Source organism: Gigantopelta aegis, chromosome 4, assembly GCF_016097555.1.
Source record: "Gigantopelta aegis isolate Gae_Host chromosome 4, Gae_host_genome, whole genome shotgun sequence".
NCBI lineage: Eukaryota > Metazoa > Mollusca > Gastropoda > Neomphalida > Peltospiridae > Gigantopelta > Gigantopelta aegis.
Window position 1 is genome coordinate 91,543,364 of NC_054702.1, and position 20,508 is coordinate 91,563,871.

At 36.5% G+C, this 20,508-nt stretch overlaps 1 protein-coding gene across 2 annotated transcripts in view; it reads left to right on the forward strand.

The window, feature by feature from the left end:
* The first annotated feature begins 6,257 nt into the window (after positions 1-6,257).
* Positions 6,258-20,508, forward strand: part of LOC121371408 (methionine synthase-like) — a 44,005-nt gene continuing 29,754 nt past the window's right edge. The window contains exons 1-11 of one of the 2 annotated variants that reach the window (XM_041497279.1): positions 6,258-6,392; positions 7,956-8,155; positions 8,760-8,849; positions 9,988-10,057; positions 12,413-12,505; positions 12,737-12,843; positions 13,175-13,234; positions 17,516-17,610; positions 17,963-18,063; positions 19,138-19,199; positions 19,850-19,917. In XM_041497279.1, the coding sequence (XP_041353213.1) occupies positions 6,353-6,392; positions 7,956-8,155; positions 8,760-8,849; positions 9,988-10,057; positions 12,413-12,505; positions 12,737-12,843; positions 13,175-13,234; positions 17,516-17,610; positions 17,963-18,063; positions 19,138-19,199; positions 19,850-19,917 (986 nt within the window). In that variant the 5' untranslated portion in view covers positions 6,258-6,352. Of the gene's footprint in view, positions 6,393-7,955; positions 8,156-8,759; positions 8,850-9,070; positions 9,096-9,987; positions 10,058-12,412; positions 12,506-12,736; positions 12,844-13,174; positions 13,235-17,515; positions 17,611-17,962; positions 18,064-19,137; positions 19,200-19,849; positions 19,918-20,508 lie in introns of those variants that run through there. The other variant, XM_041497280.1, reaches the window with a different exon arrangement.

Below are 20,508 nucleotides of genomic sequence, written 5' to 3' on the forward strand. Positions count from 1 at the left end.
TGTTTTGGGGTGTTTTTTTTGCCGAATTACAGTTCTTCATTTTCTTCAACATATGTTCGTGCTTATATCCAATTAAGGTTCAAGCAGCTGTCCTGGGCACACACCTCATCTATCTGGGCTGTCTGTTCAGGACAGTGGATTAGTTGTTAATTGTTAGTGGTTAGTCAGTGAAGTTGGTATAGTGGCCTTACACCGTGACCTCCCCATCGAGTCGCTAAAACTCGCTCTGGGTAGGAGCCGGTACCGGACTGCGATCCCTGTACCCACCAGCCTTATGTCCGATGGCCTAACCACGACACGACCAATGCCGGTCAGGTCAGGTCAGGTCATAGGGCTTTACGTGCACATTCAGAGCAAGCTGTTGTAGCGTACGTCTGTCCTGGGCACAAGAGCCGGTCTCGGCTGGCTCCTCCGTCCAGGACAGACCGAGGCCAGTATTACAGAGTTAATAAAGGGCCAAGTGGTAAAGCGTTCGCTTAATGCGCGGTCGGTTTAGGATCGATCCCCGTTAGTGGACCCATTGGGCTATTTCTCGTTCTAGCCAGTGCACCATGATTGGTATATCAAAGGCCGTGGTATGTGCTATCCTGTCTGTGGGATGGTGCATATAATCTGAACCTGCACTCTTTTTATGTGATCCTATAACAGAGTTTTTCGCAATCTAATTAAAATTAGCTCCACTATTACATGTGGATCTAACAGCAGCCAGTTGGAGCTCATGTCCACCAATCAAAACCTTACTTGCAGAATCATGCCAGTGATTTAAAAATAATTTGAAAATATTCCGAATTATTCTGAGGGTATACGACATGTTTCGTGTGAAACATCTTAGCCATACCAATCAATGAAATAAGCACGATCGAAATTGATTGCTTTGCGACGCATAAATTAACATAAAACTGATTGTTCTGAGACACTTAGGCCTATAATATAGGCGCAAGTGCTGTAAATAGGTTTTAGTTGTTTGTTGGGGTTTTTTTTGGTTTTTAAAGACATTTAAATTTATTTTAAACCTAGGTTTTTTGTAGCTTTTTGGGTTATAAAAGAAATAAAATATTACATTGGTGTCTGTTAGATACCATTTATGTCACAAATAGTTGTTTAAAATCATGTTCAACTTACTTTCTCTAGTTAGATGCGTTTTGAAACAACTCGTTGTAACATAAATGGTATCTAACGGCCACTCGTTTAGTATTTAAGCTTTACAATATATGAAGGTATATAACATACTTCACCCTCAAAATAATTTAAACAATATTTCTATATATAAAATAAATAAAGTTCCTTGCTTTAGATTTTGTTCTATGCACGTAATTTTAGTATCATCTGCGTGCGCAATTCAGACATCCTGTAGAAAGATTTGGGATTGGGCTTCTTTTTTTTCTTTTTCATTCTTTTTTTTGGGGGGGGGGGGGGGGGGCACCTGTACTGGATACATAAAGTGGCAGTCCTCCCTCGGACGGTGACGGAATCATATATTGGTATATACGACCCATCGCACCTCAGGCGAGCGCACGCTCTTTCAATAAGCTACATCATACTCAGTAAGTTTATATGTACTATAAAAGCATATAATTTATAGTGTTTATTCACATTACTGTCCCGTATACAAGATTTAATTTGGATACGGTAATGTTAATCTTGTTTGAATTTAATAGTTGAAGGGCATAGTATTATCAAGAATGTGGGTTTTCAGTACGTGTTACAGTACCAACTGCAACAAAGTGTTAACACCGGCGGCGGGGGTTGGGATGGGGGTTGATGGGTATGACGCGGGCGGGGAAAATATAGGTGTACACCGACTTTTGCGATCATCATAAATCGATTTATTATACCTCACAGATGAAGAAAAGTATTGGTGCCAGTCTTGTATTTTTGGAAAGGCGTCATAATAACGTCATCAAAGATGGCGGCCATTTTGAATTTACCTAAGATCGACCATAAATCAGTTATTTCTCAGCCATTCAAAATAAACAAGGTATCAAAATGATCAGAATAAGGAGCTTAAATAGTTTATGTTGACTAATAATAAAGCTATGGTCATTTCAGGGTGTTTATGAAGTTTTCTTTTGTTTTGGTATGTTTTGATATATATAATTCAAAGGCATAGTAGGCCTAGACAAGAAGCATTCAGGCACTAACGGGGTAACCCTAGTTATTAGGCATTGTAAATGTGTTTGTCTATTGCACTTTTTACCATTAAAGTATTTGTAATAGCATCAAGTGCAAAATCAGAAACAAAAATATGTAGCTCGGTAACTTTGTAAAGTCTGAATACGTTATATACTTGTGCAGTTCGTGTTAGCGGTAATTTATCGCATCATGTTTGTTTTCACCTAAATATCCCAAAATTAATTCTGATACACTGGTCTTGTTGTTTGAAATTATAATAGGCTACTACGCATACATATATGATTCCTTTAATTATATCTTGAGCCATTACTTTACCTACATCAGAAACTGTTTGCACGTTCATATTGTTTGAATAATTGAAAACCTTTTAAAAAGATAGTTTTTCTTCTTTCATACATTTTTATGTGGCATCGGTACCATAAATGCATGAAATCCTGGAAGCACTTTGAGGGTGTATTGGTGGGATAATTTGCCTAAGACATCATGCATTAGTTTTAAGGATGCCACTCAAGAGCGTTTTATCTCGCAGCTCCACGTTCTTTGCTTTCAAACTACAGTAAGACCCTACAGAAAGCTAGTTACCGTAGCAATAGTTAGAGAAAGCTACACGCTTACAATTCATTTGATACTAATGTTTAAGTACTGTCTAAAACGTCTCCAACAATTCAGAAATGACACAGCATTTCTAGAGATGACTAACATATTTATTATCATATTCTTTAAGTCAAAACATAAATATGTGCTAGGTAATTTAACAGAGACAGACGGATGGACAGACAGACAGACAGAAAGACACACACACACACACACACACACACACACACACACTTTCTGGTCCTTATACGACAGGGACATCTGTGGGACAGGATAACTAATTTTTAGAAACATTTTCAAGGATTCTAATGAGGTTATCAAACAGGCATTTGTAAACTTAGGTAAAGAACCAGTTCTGGATAAAATAACAATTAATTAGATTGGTATATATGCGCTGTGTATTTCAAAGAACAATAACTAGGGTATACTTAAGGTGGTGGAAACACGATTGATCCGAAAAACTAACACACACGCGAGCAGCACTTAAGTGTATGACAATGTAATGACGTGCTATAATTTTCACAGTCTTCAATTTTAACGACTATGAAGTGATTTTTATGTCGATAATATCTAAAAATAGCCCCAGACCAAGCTGATGAAGCAATCAATGTTGGTAGGGCGATCCAAATCGAGCTTATACAATTAAAAGTAGGGGAAAATATTCATTACAACAAGAAAGTTTTCCATACGTTACAAGGCATCTTCTCAGATGTTCTCTCTATCCTCCAAACTCTTAGATGCCCCCCCCCCCTCCAACCCCACTCCAATAAAGCCATGGATGAACTTTCTACTACCACTGTCTACACTGAGCTGTGTCACTGAACAAGCAATAATACAATGGATTCCAGCACAGTACATCATCCAAGAAACCGAAGAGGCAGATACATTAGCAAAGGAGGGGGGCTTTCAAATGCCTCAAGATAAGCCACAAATTAAAGATGAGTGATGAAGGCTTCAGTAAGAGAAGACTAGTCGAAGATGGGGGTGCTAAGCCCCCCACTTTTGAAAAAGTCACTTTAATTTTTTTTTAAAATCAAATAGTGTTACAAATCAAAACTAACCGAATCTTGTCTATCAGGATTTTCTCATTGTCTTTCTGACCTTCTCCTCAAGCCCCAAGGAATAGTATGAGTAGTTATTGTTAAACTGTCCACTGACCTCACCTAACACCACTACCTAACTCACCTCCCACCCAACCTATCCCGTCTAACAGTAGCTCAGTATAATAATATCTCGTCCGGGAACTTCTTTTGCTGACGCATTAAAGTCTCTCACCACCCCGAATCGCAACTCTGGTCGAGATATACATATTTGGCAAACTACTGTCAGCCAATTTTGGCATAATGTTTCGGGCAATGATGTTTTCCTGATATTAAGAAAGAAAGACTTCTCGTTGGTTCATCAAATCTCTCTAGAATCAATTTAGACAAGCATCCTGAGGCGCAAGTAGAGTGTTACCTAGGAGCCATTTTCAACCACTTTCGGACCATGCTCTCAATTTACAATGGCAAGTCCCAACCTGAAACCATTATTCTTAACATTGGTATAAATTCGAAAGATCAAAATTCAACTAGTGCATCAAAGTAAATCAGTTGCGAAACTCGATTAGTTTAAATAAAAATGATTTCCAAGGTAAAAATATTATTTGTGGACTCTTTGTCCAATGTGTCAAGCACGTAAGCGACCGTAACTTGTAGGCTCCATGCATATGGTTTGTTAAAGGAATGCTTAAGCAAGGCTTTTGGATTGGTATGCATATTCAAAGATATATAATGCACATTATTGCTTAATATCAACAAGTATATTATTATATTTAATTAATAAAACGGTTAAATGTGACGGCTATTAGATATAATGGGCGCAGCCATTTTGTTCCATTCCAGTGAATACGCCCTCTGGCGAGCTGGTGGTTACGTAATACTCAACACGTATTGTCAGGAATGAGCCTTAGAACTAGAGAAACACAATCTACGTGTACCTGGTTTTTGCGGGATGATAAATAGTCATACATTGCAATGTTCTGTAATAATATACATCCCAGTAAGCCAGCAATAAGTATATCCAGCAATATATATATATATATATATATATATATATATATATATATATATATATATATATATATATATATATATTTTTTCAATACAGAATAAAACACCATTGTCAAAGTGGCTACACCACAAGTCGAAATAATGAACAATGTTTTGTCCATGCATTAACCTACGTACTGAAATGATACACGGAGTGTTTTCTTTGTTAATTGGTCTATGCTGTTAGTTGCTTCCACCTGTGATTCCTGATTGGCAGGTGTGTATTTAATTGGTAACCAGACGAGCCAATTAATTGACGCTGTCTAGACACAAAAATACATACCGGTATTTTGTAATATTACCTGTCGCTCCTAAAATGGTAATGGACATGTTTTATTACTGTAAATAGTTCTGTAAAACTATTGATTAAGTACATTTTTCCTTTGGATTATTTAACAGAAAAAAATACTATAACGCCATTTTGTTCCGTTAATGCAACTTGAAATACATTTAGTTAAATAGTTTATTATATTATCACGTCATTTATGTTGTTTTACAAGTCAGGTTGATCAAAGAGAAGCGCCTTGTCGAAAATTACTGCTTTTGTTTACACTGTACATACATGAGATGGTCAGGAGTTGACGTCACTTCGCCCCAAGCTAGCTGTTCAAGACGCCTCGAAAAGAAAAGAAAATGGCTGCCCCCAGTTAGCAGGAATAATCATGTTTTTTTAGTAACACTAAAGTTACGCGTTTTACATTTGGTAAGGTGTCAGTATGTGTTGGTGTTTCGGGTATGCATATTTCCAAATACATAAGGCTCATGTTTTAGTTTACTCTCCCTTTAAAGAGCTTTCTTTCTGAAGAATGACTCGATAGTCGAGAGGGTATCGTAGCAAGCCTTGCAAGGTGCGTGAGATTGCCAGAAACGGTATTTGGTGCCTGAACCATGTTGGGATAGAGGCACCTTGATAAAATTACATGCCATAATTTGTGAGGCCAGAAATTATTTAATTACCGTCTCTGCCAATGCGTTAATATCTTGGAATGCAATAGTTAAACCGGACATACATACAATATATAGATATTCATATATCAGTACATATTAATTAATGTCAGGTTTGCCCACCGTTTCATGCGGGATCGACAGCGTAGCTTATAGGCCTCATGCAAATGGTTCGGTTAACAGCATTCATTTTTAGAATGACCCGGTTGTCGAAGGCGTATCGTGGTGAGTCTGCAAGTTGCAGGCGATTCGGTGCCACAGGTTCAAGTTCCAGCAACGGCATGAGGCAATCTGTTGTGTCAGTAAGGATTTAATTATTCTGAGTCAGTGCGTTGATGTAGATCTATGTCTGTAATAATCAAACCCGACACCCTTTATATCAACATTTCACTTGATTTCTAAATTTCTGATTTATGTTAAGTCATTTAGAAAGTAGGATGGCTTTTCATATAAATATGCGAATCCCCGGTTTTTCGTCCTCACTTCACCGCACTACTACTATGTGGTGAAATGTTGCATTAGCATGACGTTGTTATGAACCATAAATGATCAGTGTCTTGTAATTGCTGGGCTTCATCAATAACAACGATATGGCATGCAATAGTCTTGAAAACATGCGGCCAGAAATGGGTATGACCACCGTGACCCCCGTCTTTTTGAATAATTATCTGGCTATTTATAGAAACCACGTGTATTATGTTTTGACATATTTTATAATGTTTACGTATTTGTATTCAACTTTGGTTATATTACACTAGTCTCAGAGAACATAATGTTATAATTTAATAAACTGTTAAAATGTTGAGGTTTTCTATTTTTGTTATTTTATTATGTTTAGTTTTTGATAATTATATTGCACATTAATTTTGTACATATTTTCAACTTTAAATCAAAGAAGATGGATCCACCACTGGTCCAGACATGTAATATGTATACTGCCCCCGCCACCTGTGGGTTGGTGATATTTAAGAGCACTCATAGATGTTGGTTTGAGACGTTTAGCAAACATACTGTACAGTAAATATTGAAATAAATATTATTAGCTTGACCTGTTTGTTGACCTTTTTCTTTGAAGAGCAAGTTTATAAGATTTTATTAATGGATATTGCTAATAATTTTTCTTCAACAACAACATAGGTGTGAGATGTAGCCCAGATGTAGCCCAAGCGCTTGCTTGATGCACGGTCAGTCTGGGATCGATCCCCATCTGTGGGCCCATTGCACTATTTCTCGCTCCAGCCAGTGCACCACAACTGGTATACCAAAGGCTGTGGTATGTGCTATCCTGTCTGTGGGATGGTGCCTATAAAAGATCCCTTGCTACTAGTGAAAGTAGTGGGTTTCCTCTAAGACTATATGTCAAAATTACCAAATGTTTGACATCCAATAGCCGATGATTAATAAATCAGTGTGCTCTAGTGGTGTCGGTAAACAAAACAAACTTTAACAAACGTTTTTTTCAACAACAACATGGGAGTTAGCAGAGTTGTGAAACATTGTTATAACTAATATAGAATACTTAGTAATTAATTTTTAGCCATTCTAAATAATATTACTTCATTAATTTTTCTGTAACTTGTTTCTAACAATGTCAGCAATTGATAGCCACATTAGTACAAACAATTGAAAGCCAAGATTACGTTGATTGTTTTTTTTAATAATTATTTTAAAGTTCGTCATAGATTGGATGCAATTATGTATTATGAACTGACAAAGTAAAAAGAAATAAATGATGTATGTAGCGATGGAAATAAGCAGAAAGTTTCACTAGAAATCTAATTGTCTGCCAATATTTTCACATGTCCAAATAAATGGTTTGTTTCATTAAGTACAAGGACAATGTTTTTTACTGCTCAAAATAAAATTGCATTGAGAGTGTTTTACTTGTACATAGGACAACCACTGAGTAAAAATTGTTTATCCAAGCACATTTTCACTTGTCGGGACAAACGGACAAGTGCTTATTTCAAACACTGTATGTAAAATTAAACATTTTCAGAACTAGCAAAATGTTGTGGCCCACAACGACAATGGGGTTTTGTGTGTGGTTGTGTGTGTTTGTGTCTGTGTGTGTTGTGTGTGTGGTGTTTTGGGGTGAGTTTAATTATTGGGGAGGTATTTTCCTAATAGATGTTGGGGTTTTTTTCACAATTGGTGAAGATATTATTTTCTGAACTGTTGTATTTTTTTCAGAACTCGCACAGAGGTTGGCTTCTGAACTTAAGAAGAGAATCATGGTGCTTGACGGTGCTATGGGGACAATGATCCAGCAACACACGCTGGAAGAAGATGATTTCCGTGGATCTCAGTTTAAGGATCATTTAAAACCTCTTCAAGGAAACAACGACATTCTGTCTCTAACAAAACCAGATATCATCTACCAGATTCATAAGGTAATACAATACTTACCGGTTGAAAGTAACAATTAGCTACTGAACACTTTCTGAAGTGATTCAACAAAGCCCACAGCACAAGCTGGTGGAAAATGGAAGGTTTGTGGCATGGTTGGACACATGAGACAAGCACCTGTTGGAATTTGAGAGACAAGGACTATGGATGTGACAATGCATATCAATATAAATTGAAAAGATAGGACCTGCTAGATTCAGAAAAAAATGAGATGGAAATCAAAGTAAAAAAAGAAAAGTGGGCAGCAGCATAAAAAAAAGCTATATGTATGTGGATTTTGTATATATATTTAATAGATACCTGTAAGGTTTAAACAGTTTTTAATTGACTATATTTCTATTTCTGTAAGGCTGTATTTCATATTTATATTATGTTTGGGTATTTTTTCTTTCTTTGTTTTTTTATTATTAGTATATAGTATGAAACAGATAAAGAGAAATATTTTAGTCTAAATTTCCAACCATTGCAGTTTTTATCATTTAAATGTATCAAACTATTTCTCTTGATTGGTTTTAGCCTTTCTAGACTTGTTCAACGCATAATTTAACAAATAGATTTAATAATTATTAGTTCTGTACTTCATTTCAGGATTATTTGGAAGCAGGAGCAGACTTTGTTGAGACAAACACGTTCAGTGGGACCAGGATAGCACAAGGAGACTATGCCTTGGAACACATGGTACGTGTCTGTGTGTCAGATATTTAAACTGTTAGCACAAGGAGACTATGCATAGGAACACATGGTACGTGTCAAATATTTAAACTGTTAGCACAAGGAGACTGCCTTGGAACACATGGTACGTGTCTGTGTGTCAGATATTTAAACTGTTAGCACAAGGAGACTATGCCTTGGAACACATGGTACGTGTCTGTGTGTAAGATATTTAAACTGATAGCACAAGGAGACTATGCCTTGGAACACATGGTACGTGTCTGTGTGTCAGATATTTAAACTGTTAGCACAAGGAGACTATGCCTTGGAACACGTGGTACGTGTCTGTGTGTCAAATATTTATTCTGTTAGCACCTGGGGGGTGGGTGGGGGGTTTGGTTCAGTGGTAGTGCTTACTTGAGAGCTGATGGGACGTAGGATTGATCTCCTTAAAACAAATGTTTTAACAATATGTTGTAGTATTACACAAGTTATGAATTAATATTGTTTTATTTGTTATGTGGTTAATCCATCAGACATAAGTCTGGTAGGTACTGAGTTCGCAGCTCAGTACCGGCTCCCACCCAGAGCGAGTTTAACGACTCAGTGGGTAGGTGTAAGGCTACTACACCGACTTCTCTTTCACTAACCACTAACCCTCTGTCTTGGACAGCCAGCCCAGATAGCTGAGGTGTGTGTGCCCAGGACAGCGTGCTTGAACCTTATTTGGATATAAGCACCAAAATTAATTGAAATGAATGAATTTGTTATATTCCTCTTCATCCTGGACCCAGCCACTGGTAATGTCAGAAGTTGTGCCTGGAATGGACATGCCTGAATATTAAATTGATATAGGCACATAAATAGAGTGAAATTAAATGTTTACATAATAAATGTTTCATGTTCATAACTTAAGGAAAAAAAGCCAGTGTATTTTGATTTTAATGCCTTCTTAGGTATTCATATGTAATCTATGGTGTTTTCTGTATTGTACTCTTGCTGTCATGACCTCTAGAATTTCTATTTGCATTCTAGACCAGTTACGAAATGCTTTTTTATGGTGTCGGCAATCATTACTTTTTCAGATTATTATAACAAAATTTAAAAAAATTAACACCATCTATTTTAGTGATTTCTCCTCAAGTGTTGTTATTTTTAATGACAGGTGTACAAAATGAATGTTGAGTCGGCCAAGCTTGCAAAACGAGCATGTAATGATGTCACAGCTTCCACAGGTGAATAATCTTAAAATCAATTAGATTTCACTTTATTTTTACCTTGATTTCTAATTATAGGCCTATATCTAATGCTTTTGTCTAATTGTATATCTAATGCTTATGTCTAATTAGATATCTAATGTTTATGTCCAATTATATACTGAACAAAATAAGAAACTTCCGCTAACTTTGCTTGAACATAACTTGATGAAAACAAACTGGGGAAATAATTGTTATATATGCATTTAAAGAGTGTTGCATGATGCATCGTTTGGTGCAAAAATCATGGCCATAGGTTAACAGAAACTGGGAGAAATTTTGACCAAGTGTGGTAGGGGTTATAAAAAAAACCACCCACTTAATAACGGATATGACCACCTCTTGAATTGACCACTGCAGTGCATCGCAGGCACATAGAATTGACTAAAGTGTTGATTTCTGCCTGTGGAATATTGTTCCATTCCTGAATGAGCGCTTGACGAAGTTCGTTGACGTTAGCGGGTGGATTGAGACGACGCCTCAATCGTCTGTCCAGACTATCCCAGACATGCTCGATGGGGTTGAGATCAGGACTTTTAGCGGGCCAGTCATCAATGAAATCAATGTTATTTGTCCTAAGAAAATGTACAGTGTCTCTAGCTGTATGAGAGGTGGCATTATCATGCTGAAAAATCGAGATGTTGGCGTTGTTATGGAACAGAGGAATGACGTGATGAGTGAGAATGTCATCGCGGTAACATTGAGCATTTAAATTGTCATCAATGACGACTAGTGGTGAACGATAACCATGGGCAATGGCTGCCCAGACCATGACACAACCCCCACCCCCGAAACGATCTCGTTCAAGAACACAACAGTCAGCATAGCGTTCATTTCTCTTACAGTAGACGCGCACCCTGCCATCACCACGTTGTAAAGAAAATCTGGATTCATCTGAAAAAAGAATGGTATTCCAGCGTCGCCGTATCCAACAAGTGTGTACACATGCCCGATTTAGACGATGATGTTGCGTTAAAATGCATCTGACGTAAGGACATCGTGCATGTAAACCGTTCTCCCGCAGACGATTACAAACAGTTTGCCCACTGATTCGGTTATTATGAAGCCCAGGTGTGTTAGCAGCAGTAGCGGTGGCAGTTTGGAATCGATTGCGCAAATGCGTGTTCATGATATAGCGGTCTTAACCACGCGTTGTAACACGCAGACGTCCACGACGTGGCAAGTCGTTGGTGCTTCCTGTCGTTCGAAATCTTACGCGAAGATTTCGTATCGCTCGACTAGAACTCGCATCGACTAGAACTCCCAACATGCCTTGCAACGTCTTCTGTCAACATGCCAGCATCAAGCATGCCAATCGCCCGTTTGCGTAAATTATTGGGTATTCTTGGCATACTAAACGTTAATTTTTTTACAAATTTTGAAGCGTTTTCGTTCACTTGACAACAATGTCAGTAAGACAAGTAAAACAAATTGACCGAATACTACACGGGACATGTCGAACCATGCATGCACATGCAAATTGAATTTCACGTTGTCGACGATTAACAGTGCAAAAATAATTGATAAAATTCAGGAATCCTGATAAATACAGCTCAAGGCTAATACTACCTACATAATTTCATGACACAATGAATTCTTTAACACAACAAATACTATATGTAAAAATCGGAAGTTTCTTTTTTTGTTCAGTATATATCTAATGCTTATGTCTAATTATTATCTATCTGTACTTATATCTAACTAAGGTTCAAGCACACTGGTTTAGACACATCTCAGCTGTCTGGGCTGTTTATCCAGAACACAGTTAATCGTTTATGGCATTAATGAGAGAGAAATCGGTGTAGAGGCCATACACCTCCCCACTAAGTCATTAAAACTCACTGTGAGTGCAAGCCAGTACCTGGATTTGAACTCATTATCAGTCAGCCATAAACCAGTAATGTCTATGGCTAAACCACTGTGCCAATGAGACAAGTGAAAATACAAATCTTTTTCTTAAATATTTACTGGATTCTTGTTTCCAGCCAGTTTCTTGTACTTGTAGTTATTGTGAGCTGGCCGCAGTAGTTTTATGCACCTGATTCCTTCCTCATTTGAACACATTTCTCATGCTGTACCTTGATCATCTTCTGACATTGGCTTTTAAAAACATGACAAATAGCTGCATGTATTTACTCCTTGTCTGTACTTTTCCTGATCAATTTGTTTAGACACTTTTATTACTATTATTATTATTACATGTATTTTATTATTATTATTGTTATTATTATTAATTTTCTTTTGTCCCTTTAAGATTGTCACAAGATGTTTCAAAAGCATTGTTTAAAACATATGAAATGTAAAATTAATAAAGTGTTTTGTTCTTTTCACTAGGAATACAGAGATACGCCGTGGGAGCTCTTGGACCTACGAACAGAACACTGTCAGTGTCACCATCTGTGGAGAAACCAGAATACAGAAATATCAGTGAGATACAGATTTGTATAAAATTACTGGTTAATGTGATACCATTGTCATCAAAGTTTTCCTGTCTTTCAGTTCATGCTGGTGGTCATTAAACATTCATTCATTCATTCCTATCTTTACAATTTAAGGTTTTACTACATTTTGTTTGTTTTTGTTACCTATTTTATTCTTGAAATATGACTTGTTTCAACATGTGTTGCTCTACATTTTATTAAAAACTATATTTTTCAGCATTTGATGAATTGAAAGTGGCCTATAGAGAGCAGGCTGAAGGCCTCCTTGAAGGTGGTGCTGATATATTACTGGTGGAGACAATATTCGACACAGCAAATGCAAAGGTAAATTTTATTTAGTTAAAGTTACTAACCCTATTCTCAATGTGAATATCTTTTTTGATAATCATAACATACATTGTAAACTTTTACAAACACCTGGAAAATTAGAAATGCAGTAGTAATGGATACTTTAAAGGTAAAAAAACAGCTGTGATTACTAAAGATGTTTTACACAGCCCAGTAGCTACGGACAATGCCATTAATATAATATAGTATATATTTAGTGTGTTTTCTAACAATAATTTGCTTTCTTTTTATATTGTATTTTCTTCTGTTTTTTTAAAGAAGTTTTTTTACTAATTGTTATTTACATTGTGTACTTGTTCTTTTATAGGCAGCATTGTTTGCAATACAAGATCTGTTTGCAGACAGTGGCAAAGAAGTTCCAGTGTTCGTGAGTAATACAACAGAAAACAATAACTTTATATCCATGTACACATATAATACATGTAAAAATAGTCTGGTTAACCAACAATATTAAAGTACTGGTAAATTGTAAACATCTTTTTAAGCAGAGTATACATATCAGTTTTAAGCAGAGCATACATATCAGATATACTTAACATTTCTGTTTTTTGTAACACTATAAAGATGATAAATCATGGCATAAATAGACCTTTGAAAGAATATTTCTAAGATGTGTATAATTTCTTTCATTGCCTTAAATATTTGATAAACAATATAATGTTATTTTGTGGTGGGAAGCACCATAATTATTATTTTGTGTCTGGTGGGTCTGCTAAATGAGAATACTAGATATGAGTGGCCATTAGATACCATTTATCTTACAATGAGTTGTTTTAAATTGTATTTAACGAGCAAAAGTATGTTGGAGTAGTTTTTAAAGAATGAGTTGTAAGATAAATGGTATCTAACAGAAACAAATGTTGTATTCTATTTCCTACATATCCTGATTCTTTTTTTTAAATATATTTAAACGCCTTTTCCATCTAAAACCTATTTATGGTCCTAGTGCATATAGTTAACTTCTGCGTTACAGATAAGTCAAATTCAGGTTAATTTGTACTGTTAATTTGACCATTCTGGGTTTTTTTCATTGGATGGTATGGAATTGGCAACCTGGTCATCACCTAGGAACAGCCAGTCTTTAAATTGTTATCTTACATATGTGTGTTAACATTATGTGTTATAAAAAATAACAAATGATTTTCTCACCAACGGGTGTGTAAGAAAAAGAAATCTCTTTGTATATTTAAATAAAATATTATTTGATGGGTGATTGGTATGCTAAGAAACAGATGACCTCCCATTCCCCCCAGATGATAAATGCTTGATCAACCCACACTAAAATGTTAGAGATAGAGCTTTATTACCCATATGGACTCAAATATATGGGGTAATCTCTGCACAGTGTGCAGATTGCTTCTACAGCCACTGATTGGCTGGCTTAAAACTCACAATGTTTGATTGGTTGATTGCCACAGCCGGAACTTCACTTTCTTTCATATAATGTTTCCATTCATGAGTCAGATTAATCATACATTATACGATCTACAAAGAATTACAGAAAAAAAATTGACTTCTTTGTTTCATAAACATCAAATGGTATATTTGTATAAGTATCGGCTTTAGTGGCATACAAAAATAATTATTTCCTAATGCAACCACTTTGGTATTATTTTGTATTGTGAACATTTGGCTGTAAAATGAATGCTGTTATGCCATGACATCACTTACATTACATCATGTAATTCTTGTAAAGTTATATGACATAATGGTGATGGCTTTGTTGTAGACGGCAGAGGAATTTTTATATTAAAAACCAGTTAACAGTGGCAATGGGTAATAAAGAAAATAACCAACTTGCTACGAAGAGTTACAAATTATCGGTCCCTCGTGAATGAATGTTGTAAAACCCTCGCCAGAGGCTCAGGTTTACAAAATTCATAATTTCTCATAGCTTGTTAGTTATTCTCTAAATATGATATAATGACCTTTATGTACTGATGGTGGACCCACTGGGCTGTTCCTCATGGCTTCTAAGTTATTCTCTAAATGTGATATAATGACCTTTATGTACTGAGGGTGGACCCACTGGGCTGTTCCTCATGGCTTCTAAGTTATTCTCTAAATGTGATATAATGACCTTTATGTACTGATGGTGGACCCACTGGGCTGTTCCTCATGGCTTCTAAGTTATTCTCTAAATGTGATATAATGACCTTTATGTACTGATGGTGGACCCACTGGGCTGTTCCTCATGGCTTCTAAGTTATTCTCTAAATGTGATATAATGACCTTTATGTACTGATGGTGGACCCACTGGGCTGTTCCTCATGGCTTCTAAGTTATTCTCTAAATGTGATATAATGACCTTTATGTACTGATGGTGGGCCCACTGGGCTATTCCTCATGGCTTCTAAGTTATTCTCTAAATGTGATATAATGACCTTTATGTACTGATGGTGGGCCCACTGGGCTGTTCCTCATGGCTTGTTAGTTATTCTCTAAATATGATATAATGACCTTTATGTACTGATGGTGGGCCCACTGGGCTATTCCTCATGGCTTCTAAGTTATTCTCTAAATATGATATAATGACCTTTATGTACTGATGGTGGACCCACTGGGCTATTCCTCATGGCTTGTTAGTTATTCTCTAAATGTGATATAATGACCTTTATGTACTGATGGTGGACCCACTGGGCTATTCCTCATGGCTTGTTAGTTATTCTCTAAATGTGATATAATGACCTTTATGTACTGATGGTGGGCCCATGGGTTATTCTCTAAATGTGCCTTTATGTACTGATGGTGGACCCACTGGGCTGTTCCTCATGGCTTCTAAGTTATTCTCTAAATGTGATATAATGACCTTTATGTACTGATGGTGGACCCACTGGGCTGTTCCTCAGTTGTTAAGTTATTCTCTAAATGTGATATAATGACCTTTATGTACTGATGGTGTGGACCCACTGGGCTATTCCTCATGGCTTGTTAGTTATTCTCTAAATGTGATATAATGACCTTTATGTATGTACTGATGGTGGACCCACTGGGCTATTCCTCATGGCTTGTTAGTTATTCTCTAAATGTGATATAATGACCTTTATGTACTGATGGTGGGCCCACTGGGCTATTCCTCATGGCTTGTTAGTTATTCTCTAAATGTGATATAATGACCTTTATGTACTGATGGTGGGCCCACTGGGCTATTCCTCATGGCTTGTTAGTTATTCTCTAAATGTGATATAATGACCTTTATGTACTGATGGTGGGCCCACTGGGCTATTCCTCATGGCTTGTTAGTTATTCTCTAAATGTGATATAATGACCTTTATGTACCTTTATGTACTGATGGTGGGCCCACTGGGCTATTCCTCATGGCTTGTTAGTTATTCTCTAAATGTGATATAATGACCTTTATGTACTGATGGTGGGCCCACTGGGCTATTCCTCATGGCTTGTTAGTTATTCTCTAAATGTGATATAATGACCTTTATGTACTGATGGTGGGCCCACTGGGCTATTCCTCATGGCTTGTTAGTTATTCTCTAAATGTGATATAATGACCTTTATGTACTGATGGTGGACCCACTGGGCTATTCCTCATGGCTTGTTAGTTATTCTCTAAATGTGATATAATGACCTTTATGTACTGATGGTGGACCCACTGGGCTATTCCTCATGGCTTGTTAGTTATTCTCTAAATGTGATATAATGACCTTTATGTACTGATGGTGGACCCACTGGGCTATTCCTCATGGCTTGTTAGTTATTCTCTAAATGTGATATAATGACCTTTATGTACTGATGGTGGACCCACTGGGCTATTCCTCATGGCTTGTTAGTTATTCTCTAAATGTGATATAATGACCTTTATGTACTGATGGTGGGCCCACTGGGCTATTCCTCATGGCTTGTTAGTTATTCTCTAAATGTGATATAATGACCTTTATGTACTGATGGTGGGCCCACTGGGCTATTCCTCATGGCTTGTTAGTTATTCTCTAAATGTGATATAATGACCTTTATGTACTGATGGTGGGCCCACTGGGCTATTCCTCATGGCTTGTTAGTTATTCTCTAAATGTGATATAATGACCTTTATGTATTGATGGTGGGCCCACTGGGCTATTCCTCATGGCTTGTTAGTTATTCTCTAAATGTGATATAATGACCTTTATGTACTGATGGTGGGCCCACTGGGCTATTCCTCATGGCTTGTTAGTTATTCTCTAAATGTGATATAATGACCTTTATGTACTGATGGTGGGCCCACTGGGCTATTCCTCATGGCTTGTTAGTTATTCTCTAAATGTGATATAATGACCTTTATGTATTGATGGTGGGCCCACTGGGCTATTCCTCATGGCTTGTTAGTTATTCTCTAAATGTGATATAATGACCTTTATGTACTGATGGTGGACCCACTGGGCTATTCCTCGTTCCAGCCAGTGCTCCACAACTGGTGTAACAAAGACCATGGTATGTACAATGCTGTCTGTGGGATGGTTCATATAAAAGATCCCTTGCTGCTAATCAAAAAGAGTAGCCCTTGAAGTGGCGACAGCGGGTTTCTTCTCTCAATATCTGTGTGGTCCATAACCATATGTCCGACATCATATAAGCGTAAATAAAATGTGTTGAGTGTGTCGTTAAATAAAACATTTGCTTCCTTCCTTTTATATACTGATGTAGTCTTTTGTTTTAGGTGTCAGGGACAATTGTAGATAAAAGTGGAAGGACACTTTCTGGACAGACAACGGAAGCCTTCATCATCAGCGTATCTCATGCTCAACCTTTATGGTGAGTCATTAGCAGACTCCTGGGTAATGTTTAGTCCATTCAGGCTGTGCAGCAGCATAATAATTTCAAAGAGCAAGTTTGGTTGGTTTTCTTTTAACCAGTAATGTGTAAGGTAGTTTGATTTTTGTTACAATTTTAAATTTTGATATATAGGATTCATGAATTTAACTTTTCTTTTATGGATTTCTTGTATTATTTTGCTGGTCTATACATTATTTCCTGACCAAATTTACAGTTTTTACATTAATTAATATAATGGAGAATATGTAAGGTGATACAGTAACTTTTATATCAAGTAAATATAATGGTTGTGTTATATGCAGATATGCAGATTGTTTTACTTATATTCCAGCTTGGGTTTGAACTGTGCTTTGGGAGCCAATGACATGCGACCTTTCATTGAGAATGTCAGCAAAAATAGCAAAGCTTTCACCATTTGTTATCCTAATGCTGGTTGGTCTTTTTTTTTTTAATAACATTTGGTGATATTTCAACAAACATTATTAATTAACACATTGATCCTGTGGAAATAATGGATTTTTAATAAATGTATGTACATACTTTAATTACCGGTAACCCTTTTCTACATTGCTAAAACCCTTTCTTTTATTATTTATATTAAAAAAATTTTAATTAAAAATAAGCTAGCACCTACATTTGAACACGAAATCATGGCATTGTTTTCTAGTATTTTTGAAGCCCATGCTACTTTACACTTGATCGCAGTGTCATAAATCATGGCATTGTTTTCTAGTATTTTTGAAGCCCATGCTACTTTACACTTGATCGCAGTGTCATAAATCATGGCATTGTTTTCTAGTATTTTTGAAGCCCATGCTACTTTACACTTGATCGCAGTGTCATAAATCATGGCATTGTTTTCTAGTATTTTTGAAGCCCATGCTACTTTACACTTGATCGCAGTGTCATAAATCATGGCATTGTTTTCTAGTATTTTTGAAGCCCATGCTACTTTACACTTGATCGCAGTGTCATAAATCATGGCATTGTTTTCTAGTATTTTTGAAGCCCATGCTACTTTACACTTGATCGCAGTGTCATAAATCATGGCATTGTTTTCTAGTATTTTTGAAGCCCATGCTACTTTACACTTGATCGCAGTGTCATAAATCATGGCATTGTTTTCTAGTATTTTTGAAGCCCATGCTACTTTACACTTGATCGCAGTGTCATAAATCATGGCATTGTTTTCTAGTATTTTTGAAGCCCATGCTACTTTACACTTGATCGCAGTGTCATAAATCATGGCATTGTTTTCTAGTATTTTTGAAGCCCATGCTACTTTACACTTGATCGCAGTGTCATAAATCATGGCATTGTTTTCTAGTATTTTTGAAGCCCATGCTACTTTACACTTGATCGCAGTGTCATAAATCATGGCATTGTTTTCTAGTATTTTTGAAGCCCATGCTACTTTACACTTGATCGCAGTGTCATAAATCAATTAGACCTAGTTGTTGAGGTTTATCTTATTGTAAGCTGCATGCATATAATGTTATTTTTCAGGGTTGCCAAACACATTCGGTGGTTATGATGAAACTCCTGAAGTGACAGCCAGACAGTTGAAGGTAAAGCATCACACAAGATTATTTTAATCATATTATACATTTAATAACAATATGTGGTATTTTGTTAGTCCCGTCATAATCTCATTTAAATAATTATTATTTAGACTTAATCTAGTACAAAAAAATGTGTTGACTGGTACATTTAAGACATTAGTTCAACGTTTTTTAAATCAACAACCAATGTATTAATGTTCTGTAGTAAGTTTAATCACTTGGGCATACTGATTGATCCCCGTCGGTGGCCTCATTGGGTATTTCTCATTCCAGCCAGTGCTCCACAACTGGTGTAACAAAGGCAGTGGTATATGCTATCCTTTCTGTGGGATGGTGCATATAAAAGATCCCTTGCTGCTACGGTAATCGAAAAGAGTAGCCCATGAAGTGGCGACAGCGAGTTTCCTCTCTATATATCTGTGTGGTCCTTAACCATATCTTTGACGCCATATAATCACAAATAACATGTGTTGAGTGTGTCGTTAAATAAAACATTTCCTTCCTTCATCCCCATCTGACCACCTTTTAACCCTCTTGCTGGTCTTTAGCGCCTTTCTTGTACATGAGCGATATAAATTACTTTGATATTGTTTAGTTTTTAGATTTCTCTGTAATGAATTTGTTAATACTCATTTTCTTATTGTATATTTGTGTAGGAATTTGCTGAGGATGGGTTGGTGAATATTGTGGGTGGCTGCTGTGGTACAACTCCTCAACACATCAAGTAAGTGGGCCAGTATTCAGGGTTCTTCTCGTTCAGTTTTATATGCTCACTAAACCCTGAGATGTGCTGCATCAATGAATTGGATCGTTAGTTGGAGCTCACCAGGGCTGCCCATAGCTTTTCTTTGATGCTCTTTTTTTCTGGCCAGATGTTTATATTCAGATGTTTATATTCAGATGTTTATATTCAGGTTCAGGATATGGGCTTTCAATACTGTATTGTACTATGTATAATCATTAATACTTAATATCTGGATATCTGTAACATGCTGATAATTATAGTTGTGATTTGTAGAAAATATTTGTATCACGATATTAGTCATAGGATGGAGGATGTGTTTTCGGTTTTTTACACATTGCTGATCAGGTTGAAATTTTAACATAAAAAGGCATAAGCAGTGTATCGTCATATGCAGGCAATACATATCTACCTTTAAAAAGATAGAATTTGACTTAAAAACAATTTTTACTAGCAGCCCTCATTTTGGCAGAAAATCATTTGCATTTTGTGCATTTTATTACATAGCATTGTACACTAATTAAAAGTATATTAATGTATTTGCACAAATAAGTTCTCATGTTGTTTTAATGC